Genomic DNA, 15848 nt, shown 5'->3' with positions numbered 1-15848 from the left:
CCCATGCTATGTGGCTCTCGGGCTGAGCCCACAGAGTCTGTTAACACCTCTGTGATGCCAGAGTCTAGGAGCTTTGGTGCAGACCCGCAGAGCAGACATCACAGTTACGACAGGTTGTGTTTCTTATCGTGCTGTGAAGAAGTCCACAGACAGAGTAAAGCCCTGTGGGTCCCCGTGCGCTCCTCTCCCAGGGGAGGGCCTGGCGCTAACGGGCCAGGAACTCCTCCAAACCCCGCAGCCATCCTTGGGACCCAGGGCAGTGTGAACCCAGGACACCAGCCCGGGCCCTGGGCTGTCCACTGGGTTCTGGGAAGGAAAGGGAGAAGCCGAGGGAGAAGTCAGATGCTGTCCCCTGCTGCTGAGGCAGCGCCCCGCCCTGTTCTCTTCCCCTTCTGCTGAATCAAGGAAGCTATTTGTTGGACCTCACTGGAGAGGAAAAGGGTAATACAGAGGATTGTGTCTTTCCTTTCCCCCACCCCACCCAGTGCAGTTTTAAAAAGTGGAGATTTTAGCCTAGTGTGGTGGTGCATGCCTATAATCCCAGCACTTAGGAGGCTGAGGCAGGAGGATCACCATGAGTTTGAGGCCAGCCTGGGCTACACAGTAACTTTAAGACCAGCTTGAACTACACAGCAGACCCTGTCTCAAAAAAAGCAAAAACTAAGCCCAAACAAAACAGAAAAACAGATTTGGAAATTTTATGAAATCTCCAACATAAGTCTTTTTATATTTTCTGTGGTTTAACTTCCCCTGAGTCTCTTTGCTTGGGGTTTTGAGTTTTTTCTTCCCTTTCAACCTGACAGTTTTCTTTGTCGGTCATCCTTAGGCAAATGGAGTGCGAATGTCTCTAGCATTTGCTACAGGCCTCGGACACTCAGAAAATATATATTGGCTGGGCTCCCTCTGCCTGCTCCAGCTCCAGCAGGAGCCCAAGTCCTCTCTGCCTCATCTCTATTTTTCAGTCCAGCCCTCTGAGGCCCAGCAACCTTGGGCCTCAGTTTCCCTCCTGTTGGCTCCTTTTCCGCGGCCCAGAGCAAGTCCCCCTGCTCCATACTCTTTATTGACCACTCTTTCCCCCTCGGCTCTCACCGGCTACATTTACCTTGGGAAAGACTTTTAATTGTAAGGATGGGGCTACATATTTTAGAGGAAGGAATTATCCCATGTGGTAATCTTTTCTTAATCACCTTAACAAAATACCGAAGGTAGGCTACCTTTATAAGGAAAAGAGGCTTGGTCAGCCCTGGCTGTGCAGGCTGCAGGGCCTAGTGGAGGAGGCTCCTCCCCTCGGCTGTGTCCCCTCACGGTGCACGGTGATGGTAGGAGGGGTGTGAAAGCAAGAGGTCACATCTTTTTTTTTCCCCTAGTACTGGGACTTGAACCCAAGGTTTTAGCACTGAACAACATCCCTTGCCCTTTATTTTTAAATTTTGAGTCAGAGTCTCACTAAGTTGCTAAATTGCTCAGAGTAGGCTCTAACTTGTAACCCTCCTGTCTCAGCCTCCCAGAGTAAAAACACTTCTTAAAACAGGAAGCCAAAAAGAGACTGTAGTCCCACAATCCCTTCTGAGGGCAGCACCCCGAATTGACTAGGACCTCTCCCAGACACTAATACCTTCACCATGGGGACCTATTCTTCTACACAAAAACTTTAGGGGAGCCACTTAAACCACTTCCAATCCATAATGTTCATCCTTGGTCCTGGTCACTTCCCACCCATCCCCACTGTGAGTCTTCATGCCCCGTGGGTGAGTGGATGGACTACATCTGCCTCAAAAGTAGCCCAAGGCCGGTGCGTCAGAGCCCCGTGGGCAGCCAGCCCAGCCCTTCGTCTCACCCAGGCAGGCGCACGGCTGTGTTTAGCGACTCTTCCTCCATCTCTGCGTACAGTGTCTCATTGGATGCAGGCAGTGCCGAGAGGCACACAGAGCCGGGGTCACCCTTCCTTTATGCAGGTGATGGCCCCAGGCCACAGCTGGTGAGGAAGAGAGGCAACTGGAGCTCGGGTGGCCCTGTGCTCCCAGTTGTCCTGGGAACAACGCCAGAGGGTGCTTGACTTCCCTAAGTTTTACTCCTGAGTGTCCATCTTTGCAGAGCTCAGGTTGGTAAAAAAGCATATGACAATCCTGCCTCACTCAGGGACCAGCCTAACTCAGCCTCCTGTCTGTGACTTGGGGTGTGCCCTGGGTGGCAGCCCCCCAAAATCCACCTGGGTGTCAGCGTCAACTCAGGCAATTGTGAGCCGTCGGCTGGCTGTTGTCTCCCCTGTGGTTCCAGATGCACGAAGCCTGTTTTCCTCAGCTGACATAGGCGCGCCCTCGCACACGTGCTGGCCGCGGATGTGCACTGCCCAGAGCAAACAGGCCCACAGCGAAGGCGCTCTTGTAGCTGTCGCCGCTCCCGGCTGCCGGGGTTGGCTTCTCCCCGCAGAGCTCCCACGCTGGCAGGGCGTCATTTGCTTCAAGGAGACAGATAAGGGCGAGCTGGCGAGCTCGTGCAGGGACTGGAGGACTGGCAGGGACACCTGGCTGAGCTCCGAGGCCACGACCCAGGACAGGGAAGCCCGGAGGCCCCAGAAGCTGTGTGCTCTCCAGGGACGTCTGCATGTCAGTGCCAGCAGTGCCTGGACGGAGGTCTCTGGGAACCTCAGTAAGTGGGGACCGCTTTGTCCCCAGCCCTGCAAGAGCCCCCCCAGGGCCCACACAGGAAGATGAGAGATGCTCAAGGATGTCTGTGTTATTTAATCAAACATTATGCATCGATTTTGATGTACTAGTCATTATGTGTGTATTGTCTAGAAGGCTACACATTTTTTTTTTTTAATGAGTTGATTAAACTGACTCAAAACATTTAAGCAATGGGCTGGGGAGATAGCTCAGTGGCACAAGCACGTGCTTTGCAAATGCAAGGTCCTGAGTTTGATTCCTGGTACCAAAAAAAAAAACATTATGCAAATCATTATAGAGGGTACAAATGGAAATGACACCACTTCTGATGGGGGACCTTGGGTGATTGGAGTTGGGGAAATGCAACTTTCTTGAAGATGCTGATATTCATACCAAAATATTACCTGAGTCCAGCTCCGGGTGAGCAGAGGTCTCTCTCAAACCATGTCTGCCCTCTCCAAACTTGCTACCTCTGTGAAGCCCGAGCTGGTGTGGAAAAGTCGAGTGAGAAGTGTTTCCCCCATGCTGTTTGTTTTGTAAGACTTTCTAGTGGGCCCTGGGAGATAGATCTGAAAATATGTCTCCAAGATGGGTGTTTGAAACCAGTCCATGGAGTGCAATCTGAATCAGCAATGAGGGATCCATCTCTCAGTGGAATTGGTCATTGGACTTTGCACTCATCAGAATATTAGAAAAGAAAGAAAGCAAAAAAAGAAAGAAAAAATGTTGAACTCTCTGTATTTATCTGTGATATTTTTGAAGGTTTTATTTAGGAATATGGTGTTTAGCCAGGTATGGTGGCACATGTCTGTAATCCCAGCACTCTGGAAGGCTGAGGCAAGAGGTTAACAAGTTCAAGCCTAGCCTGGGCTACTTAGTGACTTAGCAAGACCTTGCCTCAAAATAAAAAAGGGCTGGGGTTGTATGTGGCTCAGTGCAAAGGCACCAGTACTGAAACATAAATAAATAAATAGATAAATAAATAAATAAATAAGTAAATAAAAGGAAAAAGCTAGAGAGCGATAGCTATAGTGCACAGATGCTCTGTTTGGCTTTACTAAACAAACCTTAACTTATGCTGATGTTTTTCTCCATATGCAGGTGCATGCGTGGCAGAGTCCCTGTGTTAAATGCAGATTCCTGGGCCTGCCTCCCAGGACTTGGGCTCCGAGGTTGGGAGGCCCGGGCATCTGCATCCTGACCAGCAGCTTTCAGCCAGTGGATAGAGGCAGTAGAGGGCTTCGTGATAAACAAGCTCTGCTGTGGGTCCCACTCTGGAGGGCGTATGGGGGACAGAGACGGGATGCCTACGGTCAGGAAGCACAAGCATCCAGGAGGAAGGAGGATGGTCCCCGTCACCGAGCAGGAGGAGCTGAGGGGGAGAAGGACTGTGTTCAGCCGTGTGTGCCTGTGGCATAGTTCTGAAAACAAGCCTCCTTTAAAGCCAGCATCCAGCCCAGAATGAGCATTGCAGGGGGCCTGGCCGCAACTGTCTGGTCAGACAGGCAGCAGGTGGAGGGTGAGAGAGGGGAAGGAATTCGAGGGATGGGGTCTGTTTACCAGGCATTTGGCAACCCAGTGAGTCTCTGTGAGCTGCACTTGGAGGCAGCTGAGGACCTTGATTGCTCCTGCAGACTCCCCCTGCGCAGTAGCCCACACCCCGAACCATTTATCCCTAGCCCACTCCTGCCTCCAGTGGAGGGTCCCCTCAGCATGGCAGGGAAGGGTGGCAGGGAGAAGCCCCTCCTTGTCTTGGCGATGGGGTGCTGGGCGTCAGTAGCAAGAACTGGTGTCCTGGTGCGGTGTTTGTGAGGCGCTGTCTAAAGCACACAGCCGCACAAGACCCCACCCTTGTGCCTATCAGCAGAACCAGGAAAGAGGCTCGGCTGCAGCCTTGGGAGTGGACTCGAGTGGCAAAGGCAGGGTCTAGTGCAGGGACGCCGCTTAATGTCTTTATTTCCAACATCTGGCTTCCTCCTGGAGCCAGAGGCTGAGTTGACCTCAAGGAAGAGGAGGGCAGGAGACATCACTCCCTCTGCCAACGCCACAGCCTCTCAGGGGCTTCCCACACTGCTCTGCAGTCCGGCCCAGCCCTGATTGCCTTCTCCCAAGTAGCCCGGACCCGATGTAGGTGCCTGCTCTGGGGAATCGCCCCAGCCCCAGCCCCAGCCCCAGCCCCATTGTTCATCAGCTCCTGGGCCTGGCGCAAAACCTGATCTTCTGTGGGCCTCAGTTTCCTCATCTTGATGGGAGAAGTAATGGACTAATGTATGCAGGTGCCACGTGAGCTCTGATAGGTGTCCTCTTCTATTGATCTGGGAGAAATTTTATCTGCGTTAATTTATGTTTTTCATCTTGTTTAATCTTGCAAAGATATACAAAATACTTCTTTTCCAGCACTTTTTACTAAGCAATCAACAAACTGTGAGGTGCCATATTGTGGGCTGGGTGCTGGGGATATGTAGATGACAGCAGAGCTGGCCAAAGAACATTCTGGAATGAGGGCAGAAGGGCAGGAATGAGGCCCACCTGAGCCCAAGGCTCACCAGAAAGGGCCGAGGCATCCCAGGCTCACCAGGCCTCTGGAGGGCCATGTGGCCCACAGTGTGTGCCCAATGACGTGTTGGGCCCTGGTTGGAGCAATGCTTTCATTATATTATTCTTTCTGCCATACAGGAGGTTGAACCCAAGGTCTTTACACTGCACAACATCCCCAGACCTTTTTATTGTTAAACAGGGTCCTGCTAAGGCTAGGCTCAGACTTCCAATCCTCCTGCCTCAGCTTCCTGAGTGCTGGGATTATAGGCATGTGCCACCAGATCTAGCTTAGATTTTTACATTTTTCAAGGATTTTACATTTTTACATTTTTCAAAGGAATAAGGTTTCTGGCATGTGACAATTAAATTCAGAATTCCATGTCTATATGTAAATCAAGCCTTACAGAAAGCAGGCTGTCCTTACCGACAGGCTGCCTGGGCCTTTGTCAGATGACGGCAGACGCTCCTGCCCTTCACACAGGAAGTCTGCCTGTTCTGCTGGAGTGCAGCAGGGCATCTCAGGGTCCTTTCCTGGGTCCTCTCTGAGGACGGACCAGGCCCTGTGAGGGTGTGCGCTCAGCTGATTGGAAGAGGAACAACCCCGTGTGAATGCCAGCTTCTGTGCCCACTGACCTGGCTCAGGGGGTCGGCACGCCAACAGATGGCTCAGCCGAAGGCTCCAGGGACTCAGGAGCACCTCCAGGGCCTGCCCTCCTGCAGCTCCCTCCTTGCAGCCCCCTCCTTGCAGCCCTCCTCTGCGGACTCTGCCCAGGCAGTCTTGGCCTGGCTGCTCGATACGCCGCAGGGCCTGTTGTCCAAGGTTCAGAACCCAGTTTTTCATGTGTCACATCTGGAGGGTTACTGAAAGGTGAGCCCCCTTTCTGTAGTTCATAACTGCCAGAAACAACTGACTACTATAATTTTTTATTAATATATGTAATATAGAACAGTGAGCTAGGTGTGGTGCACGCCTGTAATCCCAGCACTCAGAAGGCTGAGGCAGGAGGATTGCCCTGAGTTTGAGGCCAACCTGGGCTATATAGTGAGTTTAAGGCCAGCTTGAGTTGCATAGCAAAAGACCCTGTGTCAAAAATAAAACAAAACAAAAACAATGGTGAGGTTCGTTTTGGGAAATTGGTACACGCAGAGGACATACCTGGATCAGTTCCCATTTTATTACCCCCATCTTTTTCCCTGTCTCCAAAAATCTATCTTTTAGTTTTCTCATCTCATCAACTGCTATATTTTAAAAGAAAAAAATCAGTGCAAATTTGTCTTTACAGAAACCGTAATGCAGTAAGAAAATATGACTTTGTTGGTCATATTCGCAGAGACTAATTCACTGGGGCCTCCTGTCCACATGGGACACTGCGCTCCAGTTACAGGTTACTTAATATGCGCCCTTTCTTCCCCATGCGACACACGCTTCTGAATTCTATCCACAGTTCTTTTGGGCTGAGTGCTAATAGTAATTCTGTTTTGAGTATTAAAGGTCCTTTCTCGGCACTTCTTAATTGCCTTGGGTCTTCCTATCATAATCTTTCATTTTATATAAAACAAGCTTTTTCCTCTATAAACAAGAAAATCATAATTCTTGTGGGATCTTCCTAACCTTCTGTTCTGGGCTTCTCTGGACTACTGGGGTCGCACGCTCTGTGAACGGTGGTGGACGTGTCCGGCTGAAGGCCCAGCTCAGGCCTCCGCACAGCCTGCTCCCCCAGAGCCTGCCCACCCCAACTCCCCCCCTCCCCCCTTGTATTCTGGGCGGCACTGGCTTCTGTCCTAACAGTGCCTCACCTTTGGCTGTGCTCCTGTCACCCCAGAAAGAATGGCTGTCATCAAGAAATCAACCAATAACAAATGCTGGCAGGGCTGTGGGGAAAAAGGGACACTTCTCCACTGTTGGTGGGAGTGTAGACTGGTGCAACCACTGTGGAAATCAGTGTGGAGATTCCTCAAAAAATCAGGATGAGAGTTCCCATTCAACCCAGCTATTCCCCTTCTAGATCTCTTCCCAGAAGAATTAAAAACATCATACTACAGTGATACATGTGCACTCATGTTTATAGTAGCACAATTTGTCATAGCTAAATCTTGGAAACAACCCAAATGTCCATCAGCTGAGAAATAGATAAAAAAAGAGGTGGTATTTTTATACAGTGGAGCATTACTCAGCCATAAAGAAGGATAAATTTGAGACTTTTATAAGTAAATGAATGCAAATTGAGGCCACACTCATTAGTGAAATAAATCAGACTCACACCTGCAAATATCATATTGTTTCCCTGGTGTGAGAAATTGAAAGAGTAAATAAGGTCTAAAATGTACAACAGATATTATGAAATGGGAAGAGATTGTTCAAAAGGCAAAAGGAACTAGGATGGGTGAAAGGGGAAACAGTAGGAAAAATACTATTAGCGTCTCTTAGATCACTAAGGTTTGTGCTGATATGGGCTGGAGAAATTTTTATGCCCATACCCTATACCCTGAGAAACTACTTTAAAGATGACAACATGTAATGTATTAACTATTGTTATTCTTTTATTATTTTATGAAATTTGGTTTTACCTTCTTTCCATAAAAGAAAGTCTCCTTTCATAACTTAATGCTTTTTGTTTATAAAATCAACTCTGCATTTGTTCACGCACCACACACACACATACACACACACACCCTTAGCCGTAAGGACTTGTGTTCTCAATGTCCGGACATACTGGGTGCTCACCAGGCTGTCTTCAGGGACCCTTTCCAGTGGCAGGGAGGACAGAAAAACACCAGTACGCTTTAAAAACTACAAGTCAGTAATTAGAGCTATTGGTCACTGTTAGCAGTCAGAGTACACAAAACGCACACCCCGCTGTGTGTTAAAGACACAGGTAAAATTCTTTATTGCCGTCAATCACTGCTGAATCTTACCAGCCCTCCGAGGTTTCTTCAGTAATTGCTTTTTTAATCCCTGATTTCCTGAGGCTGGAATAGAATTATTTCATGCAAATCTTCAAGGTAAAGACTGGGAAACTTTCCTCTGAAGATGGCTAGAGGTTTGGTGAGGAGCTGCATTTGGGCCACTGACAGCTCTGGAAGCTCCCACACCTCCCCTGGGACCAGGGACAGCCCCTTCCTGTCCTCACGACACTCCCGCTGGTGTCACCTGGATGAAACCCACCGTGCTGCAGTGAACAAGCCACAGCTGTGTGACCCACCGCAACTCAGCGGCAGAGCATCGCCCTCCCCACAGCAGTCCCTTGTGCACCTGCACTACCACCACCTGGGCTGGCCACCGTGCCTCTCTCAGTCCCCAGGGATGTCTTCCCCAGAGCGCTCATGCGAGTGGGCTTACACCTTCCTGGTCTTTGTGATTGGCTGCTTCACTAGCACTGTAGCCTCCCTAGCAGCTGGGAAGGACAGGAGGCAGTGTTCTTGCTACAGACACACACACACAGGGTATTTGGAAAGCACCTTGTTCCTTTTTTATTGCAAAGCAGTATTCCACTCTGTGGATTCATGTATGTTGTTCATCCATTCATCTGAACTGTTTCCATTTATCTTGTTATATTATAAGTCATGTTGTTATTAACACTGACAACGTCTCTATATCAACGTGAGGTTTTACTTCTCTTTGGAAGATGCCTACAAGTGGAACTACTACGTGTAACTTTTTTTCAATGCCAAGCTATTTTCCAAGTGGCTACATCAATTTGCATTCCACCAGCAAAGCAGGAGGGGCCCTGTGCCCCCCATTTACCTGCTTTCTTTGCAGAGGAGTGATCCCCCATCAACCAAGTCTGATACAACCCAGAACCGCAGCCTTCTACACAGCTGGGGAAGCCATCGTCATTTCATCTCCCAATCTGAAGGTTTCACAGATGTTTTTAAACCTTGTTTCCAATCTTGTCACCTGATTTACTAAAACATGGATTTTTGCTTGCTCATTCACTTGTGAATGTGTGTGTTACATCTCCTACACACTGCATTCACATAACCTACAGAATTTAATTTTCAATTTTCCTTTTTTTGGTGCTGGGAATGCAACCCAGAGCCAAATGCATGCTAGGCAAACACTCTACCACTGAGTTGCACCCTTGCCTGAAATTTACTTTTTTTTTTTTTTTTGGTTTTTTCTCCGGTACCGGGAACCGAACTCACGACCTTGCGCTTGCCAGGCAGGCGCTTTTGCCGCTGAGCTAAATCCCCAGCCCCGAAATTTACTTTTTTAAATGTCAGCCCTTCAGAGGGCAAGCACAAAACATGGCACAAGGTAGGCAGGCCTTAGACCTGCCTATTTCCTGAACAGTTGCAGAGTCTGAACTTGTCTGGTCCAACTGCATATTAATTCCCATGTCAGCCTGCTTTCTTAGAAAGGTCACATACTTCTCACAAGACCTATTCATTGAAAATATGACACAAGATCTTAGAGCTTTAAAAGGAACTGCAGGGCTGGGGATACAGCTCAGCAGCACGAGCACCTGCCTAGCAAGCGTAAGGTCCTAAGTTTGACTCTCGACACCAAAAAGAAAAAAAAAAAAAAGAACCACAGGGGCTGTCTGTGGTGTGCACACCTGTCTCAGCACTTGGGAGGCTGAGGCAGAGTCCAGCCTACGCTCCACAGTGAGTTCAAGGCCAGCCTGAACTACATGGCGAGGTCCTGTCTCAAACAAAACAAAACAAAACAAAAAAGGAACTGTAAGGACTGTTCCGATGTTTTACTTCACATGGAAACTTGTAGCCTGGAGCAGAGAAGCAAGCTGCCCAAGGTCACCGCACCCACTGGTCAGGAGTCCAAGGATTAGCACCCTCCTGGACTCGGGCTGGTGAGCAGGCAGGCTGAGGCCCGGGAAGCACTGGAGAGACAAGAGGGCCCTGCACACCAGCCCTGCACCACCAATAGGAAGGGAAGGCCTGAGGTCTGCTGTGAATTGGCCCATCAGTACTCCTGCAAACTACACACAAGAGGAAGGTTTGTGTTAGCGACCAGCCAGGAGAGCCCTTCTAGGTGTAGGTATGTGGGGAGCACGCACTGAAGGAAGGGAGACTTGAAATGTGTGGCAGCCACAGCCTGGTTCCTGGGGACGGCGGTCTGTGTCGGCAGTGACAGAGCTGGGAGGGAAGTGCCAGCCACTGATGTAGCTCTCACCCTCGAGGGCCCTGTGGCAGGCCGAGTGGTCACAGTGCTGTCTTGTCTAGTATGAACCCGTGGCCTTGGGGACAGAACTTGAGGACACAGAACCTTGGTTTCCTTATCTGTAAAATGGGGTAATGACAACTACTTTTCTGGGTAGCAGCAAGGACTCACTTAGGCCATGAGAGTACTTTGGCCAGCCATCAGTTCAGGGCCTGGGTCCCTCCGTCCTTGTCAGGAGCAGCCAGGGGAGGCGGCAGTGACTGAAGGGGCCATGTGCAGCTAGAACTCCAGGTCTGAAGCTCTGTATAAGGTGAGAGGAATGTCTTCTTTTGGGATTTGTGATGCTGTCTTTTAAGTTTCTCAAAAGAACTTGCATTTTAAAATCACGTTTGTCCAGGCCCCACGTCAGCCATGTGTGAAACATTTAGCTATAACAGGTACTTTCCAAATGCCATGCGTGGGGCTGCGGAGTTGTCACAGGTAGGGTCTGGGGCTTGCTCTGAAAAGAGGAAGAGCTCTCCCCTCCCCTGTGGCGAGAACTTCTCCCTTTCAAGCCAGCTTATGTGTTGTTTTTTTTTTTTTTAATGATTTCACTTGAAGAAAAGATTCCAGTATTTGTGAAAACCCCTGTAACAGAATTCAGTAAATATACCAGGCAATCAAATCATAAATCTTTAAAGATAAAAATAAACTTTATAAAACCTCAAATTCTTTAATTGGCTGTTTCTGAAGACTAAAGGAAAAACTCCGGGGATACAAACACAGTACCCCTTCCACATGGAATGGCATGACTGCATTTTTCTCACTGGTACGGGTGGGTATCTACAGCAGAGTTCCAGAATTCCTTCACAAAGAATCGGGAAACGAGAATCAAATCTTGGGCAAGCATTTCGTGCTTGTCCCTATCTGTTTAGGAAACAGAGTATTTCACAAAAGAACCACATTCCATGGAAAGTATGTTTATTTTGGCTTAAACATAATCATTTCCTCAGGAAAGTCTGTTTCAGATAAAGCATATAAGGAAATTCAAAAATTGTTTAGTTGTAGGGAACTGAATGTTGTATTACTTTCTGGATTCCCTGAAAATATTTTCAAAATTAACTCTGCCATGTTGGCTCATGCCTCTAAACTCAAATATATGTCAGTATTTCATGTTTTTGACTGCCTAGTGGATACCACATCCAGTTATTTCCTGCATTTTCATTACTTATTTTTTATGTATACACACACACACACACACACACACGCTTGTTCCTTACAAAAGCTGTGGTCTTTGGTTATGTTTTCAGATCTTAGATAAATGAGTAGGGGAGGACAGCATGGATTACGAATGGAGACCTGTGGGGCAGGTGTGGTAGCGCAGGCCCATAATCCTTGCATTCGGGAGGCTGTGGCAGAATCAGTGCCATGAGTTTGAAGTCAGCCTGGACTACAGAGTGAAACCCTATCTTTAAACGAACAGTGGAGACCCTGGGCCTGGGCCACCCAAGTGCCAGTCCCAGCTCATCCTTTAGCTTCATGACTTTCCACAGGTTACTTCACTTCTCTGCGCTTCATTCTCCTTATCTGTATGCTGGGAATACTTGTGCCTCTCTCACTGGGCCATGAAGATTACAGGCGCTAATATATCTGTAAGGCACATGAACTGTCATCTGGTACACCAGCACAACACTCAGTAAGCGTCAGCCATCATTAGCTACCCTGCTGTCCTGGCTCAGTCTGGGCACGCTTCATTTGCTTTAATAGTCTAGTTGACACCATGTTGCTACGGTCACCCAACTGGAATGTAACTGGAGCTCAATTTAGTCAGGTCCTGCTGGTCCTGGTCCACACAGTCTTGGGGCCCACAGGGCCTGAGGCAGCACTGCTTTAACATCTCCGTGTTCCCTGGAAGATCCAGGGCTCGGCAGCAGAGGCTGTCATTGCAGAGAGCTCCTGAAGGGCACAGCATGGCCAGGCCGTGGCTGCTCCGAAGGATGCCGCAGGCCCTTGAGAGTGGCCAAGGTTCCCGTTACAGCATTGATTAGCACTGCCAGGGTGGGCCTGTCACTGGGCTTTCTGTGCCAGTCAGAAAGACAGGACAATAAAAAGCACTTCCATGTTCTGAGCTGTCACTGACACAAAGTAAACAGGACATAAACTGCCTTTGCTTTGGAACTGAATGTTCTTATTTGCTGCAATGATAGAAAACGCTTTTCAGCTGGGGTGCTTCTCTTTTTTCTCATCCCAATTATCACTTGAAAGATATTCTCCAGTTAAAACAATTGTAAAAGTCACCCTGAAATATAAAATATATAAAACCCGTACCTTTAGAACCATTTACACAACAGGAGATGCACAGACAGGACATGCTGCAGATAGTCAAAATTTTATTTAAAATGATAAAGCACTGAAGTATAAACAATATAAGATGCTTGCATTGTTATTATGTAGCTTGAAAAACTGCTTTTTTAACATTTAAAATCATTAGACTTTACCCCAAAGTATGCAGGGCAGCCCGGCAGGTCCACTTGGTACTAAGCACTGCTCTCCAGGGCAGGCTGGGGTAGGAGGTAGGCTGCTGGCTTCCCGGGAGGGCGGTGGCTGGGCCCTACTCCGAATGACGGTACTTCCTCTTGTTGTGGTTCTCGATGGCTCTCCTCAGTGCTTCGTCCTGGACGAGGTCAGACATCCTCATATCTGTGTGGCTACAGCCAATTTTAGGGCAACTGTGAGGGAGAAAGAAAATCAAGTCAGTTCCCTTAACTTTAGTGCCTGAAGCATAACCTTTCACATTCAAGTACTGAAATGGGGATATTTTACAAAACAAACAAATAAACACTTATGAAAGACTGACTCCTGTTCATTGCCTGCCCAGGGGCCAGGAACACAGCAGCAGGCTGTGAGCAGTGCCTACTCCAGGCTCGCTTTCTAATGGGCGAGCCAGGCATGACTTAAGTACAGAACCCCACACAGATGCTTTCCTAGGCCGGGCTGGGATGCCCTGTGAGCGCAGAGGGGAAGCAGGGTCAAGGGCAGGGCCAGTACCTCCAGCCAGGGCAGCCCAGCTTCCCAGGAGCCTTCCCTTGAGCAGAGCCCAGAAGCCCAGCGAGGAGGCTGGCGGGGCGCTGTGGAGGGACAGCCAGGCCGTGGCAGCAGCCACCAGGAAAGGTGGCGAACGCTCGGAAGGGAGGTGAGGGAGCTGTGGGCTTTATTTCCAGTATGAAGAGAAATCACAGGAGGCTCAGAAGACCCGAGTCTGGCTGCTTCATGGGTAACAAGGCTGGGTGGTGGAGCAGAGAGGAGCAGGGAGAAGTCTGGTGCCCTGCAGAAGCCCAGGAGGAAACAAGGCCAGCGGCAGCCATCAGTTTCAAAAAAGCTCGAGTATGGGAACTACAGGGCTTGCTGGTGGAGCGGGAGAGGAGAGCAAAGCACAGGGAGCGGTGAGCATGTGGGCATCCGGGCACACGCCACCGCAACGGAGGACAGTGGGCAGCAGGCTGGGGTGGACTCAGCCGGCTGGTGGGCCTCCCCGTGGAGAGCTGAGTGGGCCGTGGGGACTCAGCGGAAGCCTGCAGCGGAGGACACGAACGAATGAGTCATCTCAGAGGCTGGGACTCAGAGCCACGCGCCTTTAGATGTGGTCTCCTCTGAAGGCAGCGGATGGATGAAGTCACCTGACTTCTTCCCAGCGTGAAAGGATCTGGCGAGAGCTGAGAGCCCCGTGTGCAGAGTCAAGCTGACGTAAGCCTGGGTTCTCTACCTTGGTACTCGTTGGTTCTGATTTAACTGGGGGAGGAGAATCCCTAGTTCTCAGGGCGCTGGTAACACTGCTCCAAGATGCTCGCTCCCTTCAGCGCCTCTCATGAGTCTTCTATGGAGCATTTGTTTCCAGTACCAGGGATAGAACCCAAGGCCCTTACACTGAGCTAATCTTCAGCTCTCTTTATTTCATATTTTTGAGAGAGTCTCACTAAGTTGTTCAGGATGGGCTTCAACTTGCGATCTTCCTGCCTCAACCTCCCAGAGTACAGGGACTATAGGTATGTGCTACCATGTTTGGCATTTGTAAAGAGTGTTAAACTTCCTGGCTTATCTGTATCCTCCATAGATACAGCACACACACCCACTCATATATTCCTTTGAACCTTCTGTGTGATTGGCCCTGTGCTAGGTTCTAACCAAACAATGGTGAAGTACTATCTACGATCCTGTCCACAGAGCCCAGCTGAGTGACCTCTCTCCAAAATGCACAAGTCTGACTAAAACCAAGTACATAAGGAACGACACAGCTGGGCATGGAGGGGCTCACCTAACCTGTTATCCCAGCCTGGGCTACCTAGTGAGACCTTCTCTGAACAAAACAACACAATGCAACACAACACAACATGGAGAAAAGAGACAAGCCAGAAGGGGAAGAAGTTGATCCAGGGAGCTCTAACTTGTCTAGTGAAGGAAGCCCACAGGGAAAATGTGAGAGAGCCTCTCTTGGCCCTGGTCTCTGGAGCAAGGAGTCTTTGTCAGAGAGGGGCCTTCATCAATGTGTCATAACATGGTTGATAGCAACATTTCATTTTAAGTACTGAAATGTGCGCTGTCCAGTCAGGAACAAGTTTCGAATCACGGCTGTAAGACGGCAGTCATGGAAGAGAGGAATAGGCTGATGTGGCTCAGGTGTGCATCATTTTGATGATGTGGCTTTACATTAGGGCCAGGCAAAAATCTCTATTTTTTCCAGTCTGTCCCTCTGAATTCTGAAGTCTCCACTGAATTGTTTCTTGAAATATGCAAGTAAACAGCTGAGATTACAAAGAGGATACAAACACTTTTAAGTCTTTAGGAACAGCAGTTTCTATCACGTCAGCGTCTAGGACATGAACACGTAACTCCAACAGGCTGTGGGGATGACCTTCCCCCAACCCACCAGCCCTGCAGCACCCACTTCTGATGGCCAGGCCGCCAGCTTTCCTAGCCTGGAGAACAAAGTCTAACTGCAGCAGCTAGACAGTGAATAAGCCGGGGACAGGGAAGTGGAGAGCGATGTGGGGAGAACTTCCTGGTGACATCAGTGGCTGTAGTCAGTAAATGAGAGCATTCTGAGAATGGCTGACAGAATTAACCACACCATGCTGAGGCCAAGCAGGCACTCTTCTTCCTTCAATGAATGGAATCCAGGCAAAGCTGTGTTATGTATCAAGTCTGAGATCCTCAGGTACAGGGTCTGGGACAGTGGCATGGGGCACACAGCCCTCCTCCCAAGGACAGCCCGATGGCCAGATGACAAAAATACAGGCTGGAGAAAACTGGGCTCATGGGAGTGCTTGCCTGGCCAGCGCCAGACTCTGGGCTCAATCCCTAGCACCAAACAGATGGGGTGGGGGGACGGACCCGGACTCAAAGCCCCTGGCTGTGATCCTCTGGGAGAGTGAAGGCAGAGCAGAGGGTTAACAAGTGGGCCTCTGAGTGTCAGGGCTGAGGACAGCACACACCAGTCCCTGCCCAGGTCCACGGCTCTTGCTCCCCACCAACAAAGTAGATGGCAT

The 15848-nt window shown here is 49.4% G+C and overlaps 1 protein-coding gene across 2 annotated transcripts in view; it reads right to left on the bottom strand.

Moving 5' to 3' along the window:
- Positions 1 to 12675: 12675 nt before the first annotated feature.
- Positions 12676 to 15848, bottom strand: part of Nsmce2 (NSE2/MMS21 homolog, SMC5-SMC6 complex SUMO ligase) — a 252361-nt gene continuing 249188 nt past the window's right edge. For both annotated transcript variants that reach the window (XM_013521309.1, XM_005397986.2), the window contains one exon: positions 12676 to 13034. In XM_013521309.1, coding sequence (XP_013376763.1) covers positions 12917 to 13034 — 118 coding nt within the window. In that variant the 3' untranslated portion in view covers positions 12676 to 12916. The remainder of the gene's footprint in view (positions 13035 to 15848) is intronic.

Source organism: Chinchilla lanigera, unplaced genomic scaffold, assembly GCF_000276665.1.
Source record: "Chinchilla lanigera isolate Chin_1 unplaced genomic scaffold, ChiLan1.0 scaffold00060, whole genome shotgun sequence".
NCBI lineage: Eukaryota > Metazoa > Chordata > Mammalia > Rodentia > Chinchillidae > Chinchilla > Chinchilla lanigera.
The sequence above is the reverse complement of the archived record's forward strand: the minus strand, read 5'-3'. Positions and strand labels throughout refer to the sequence as shown.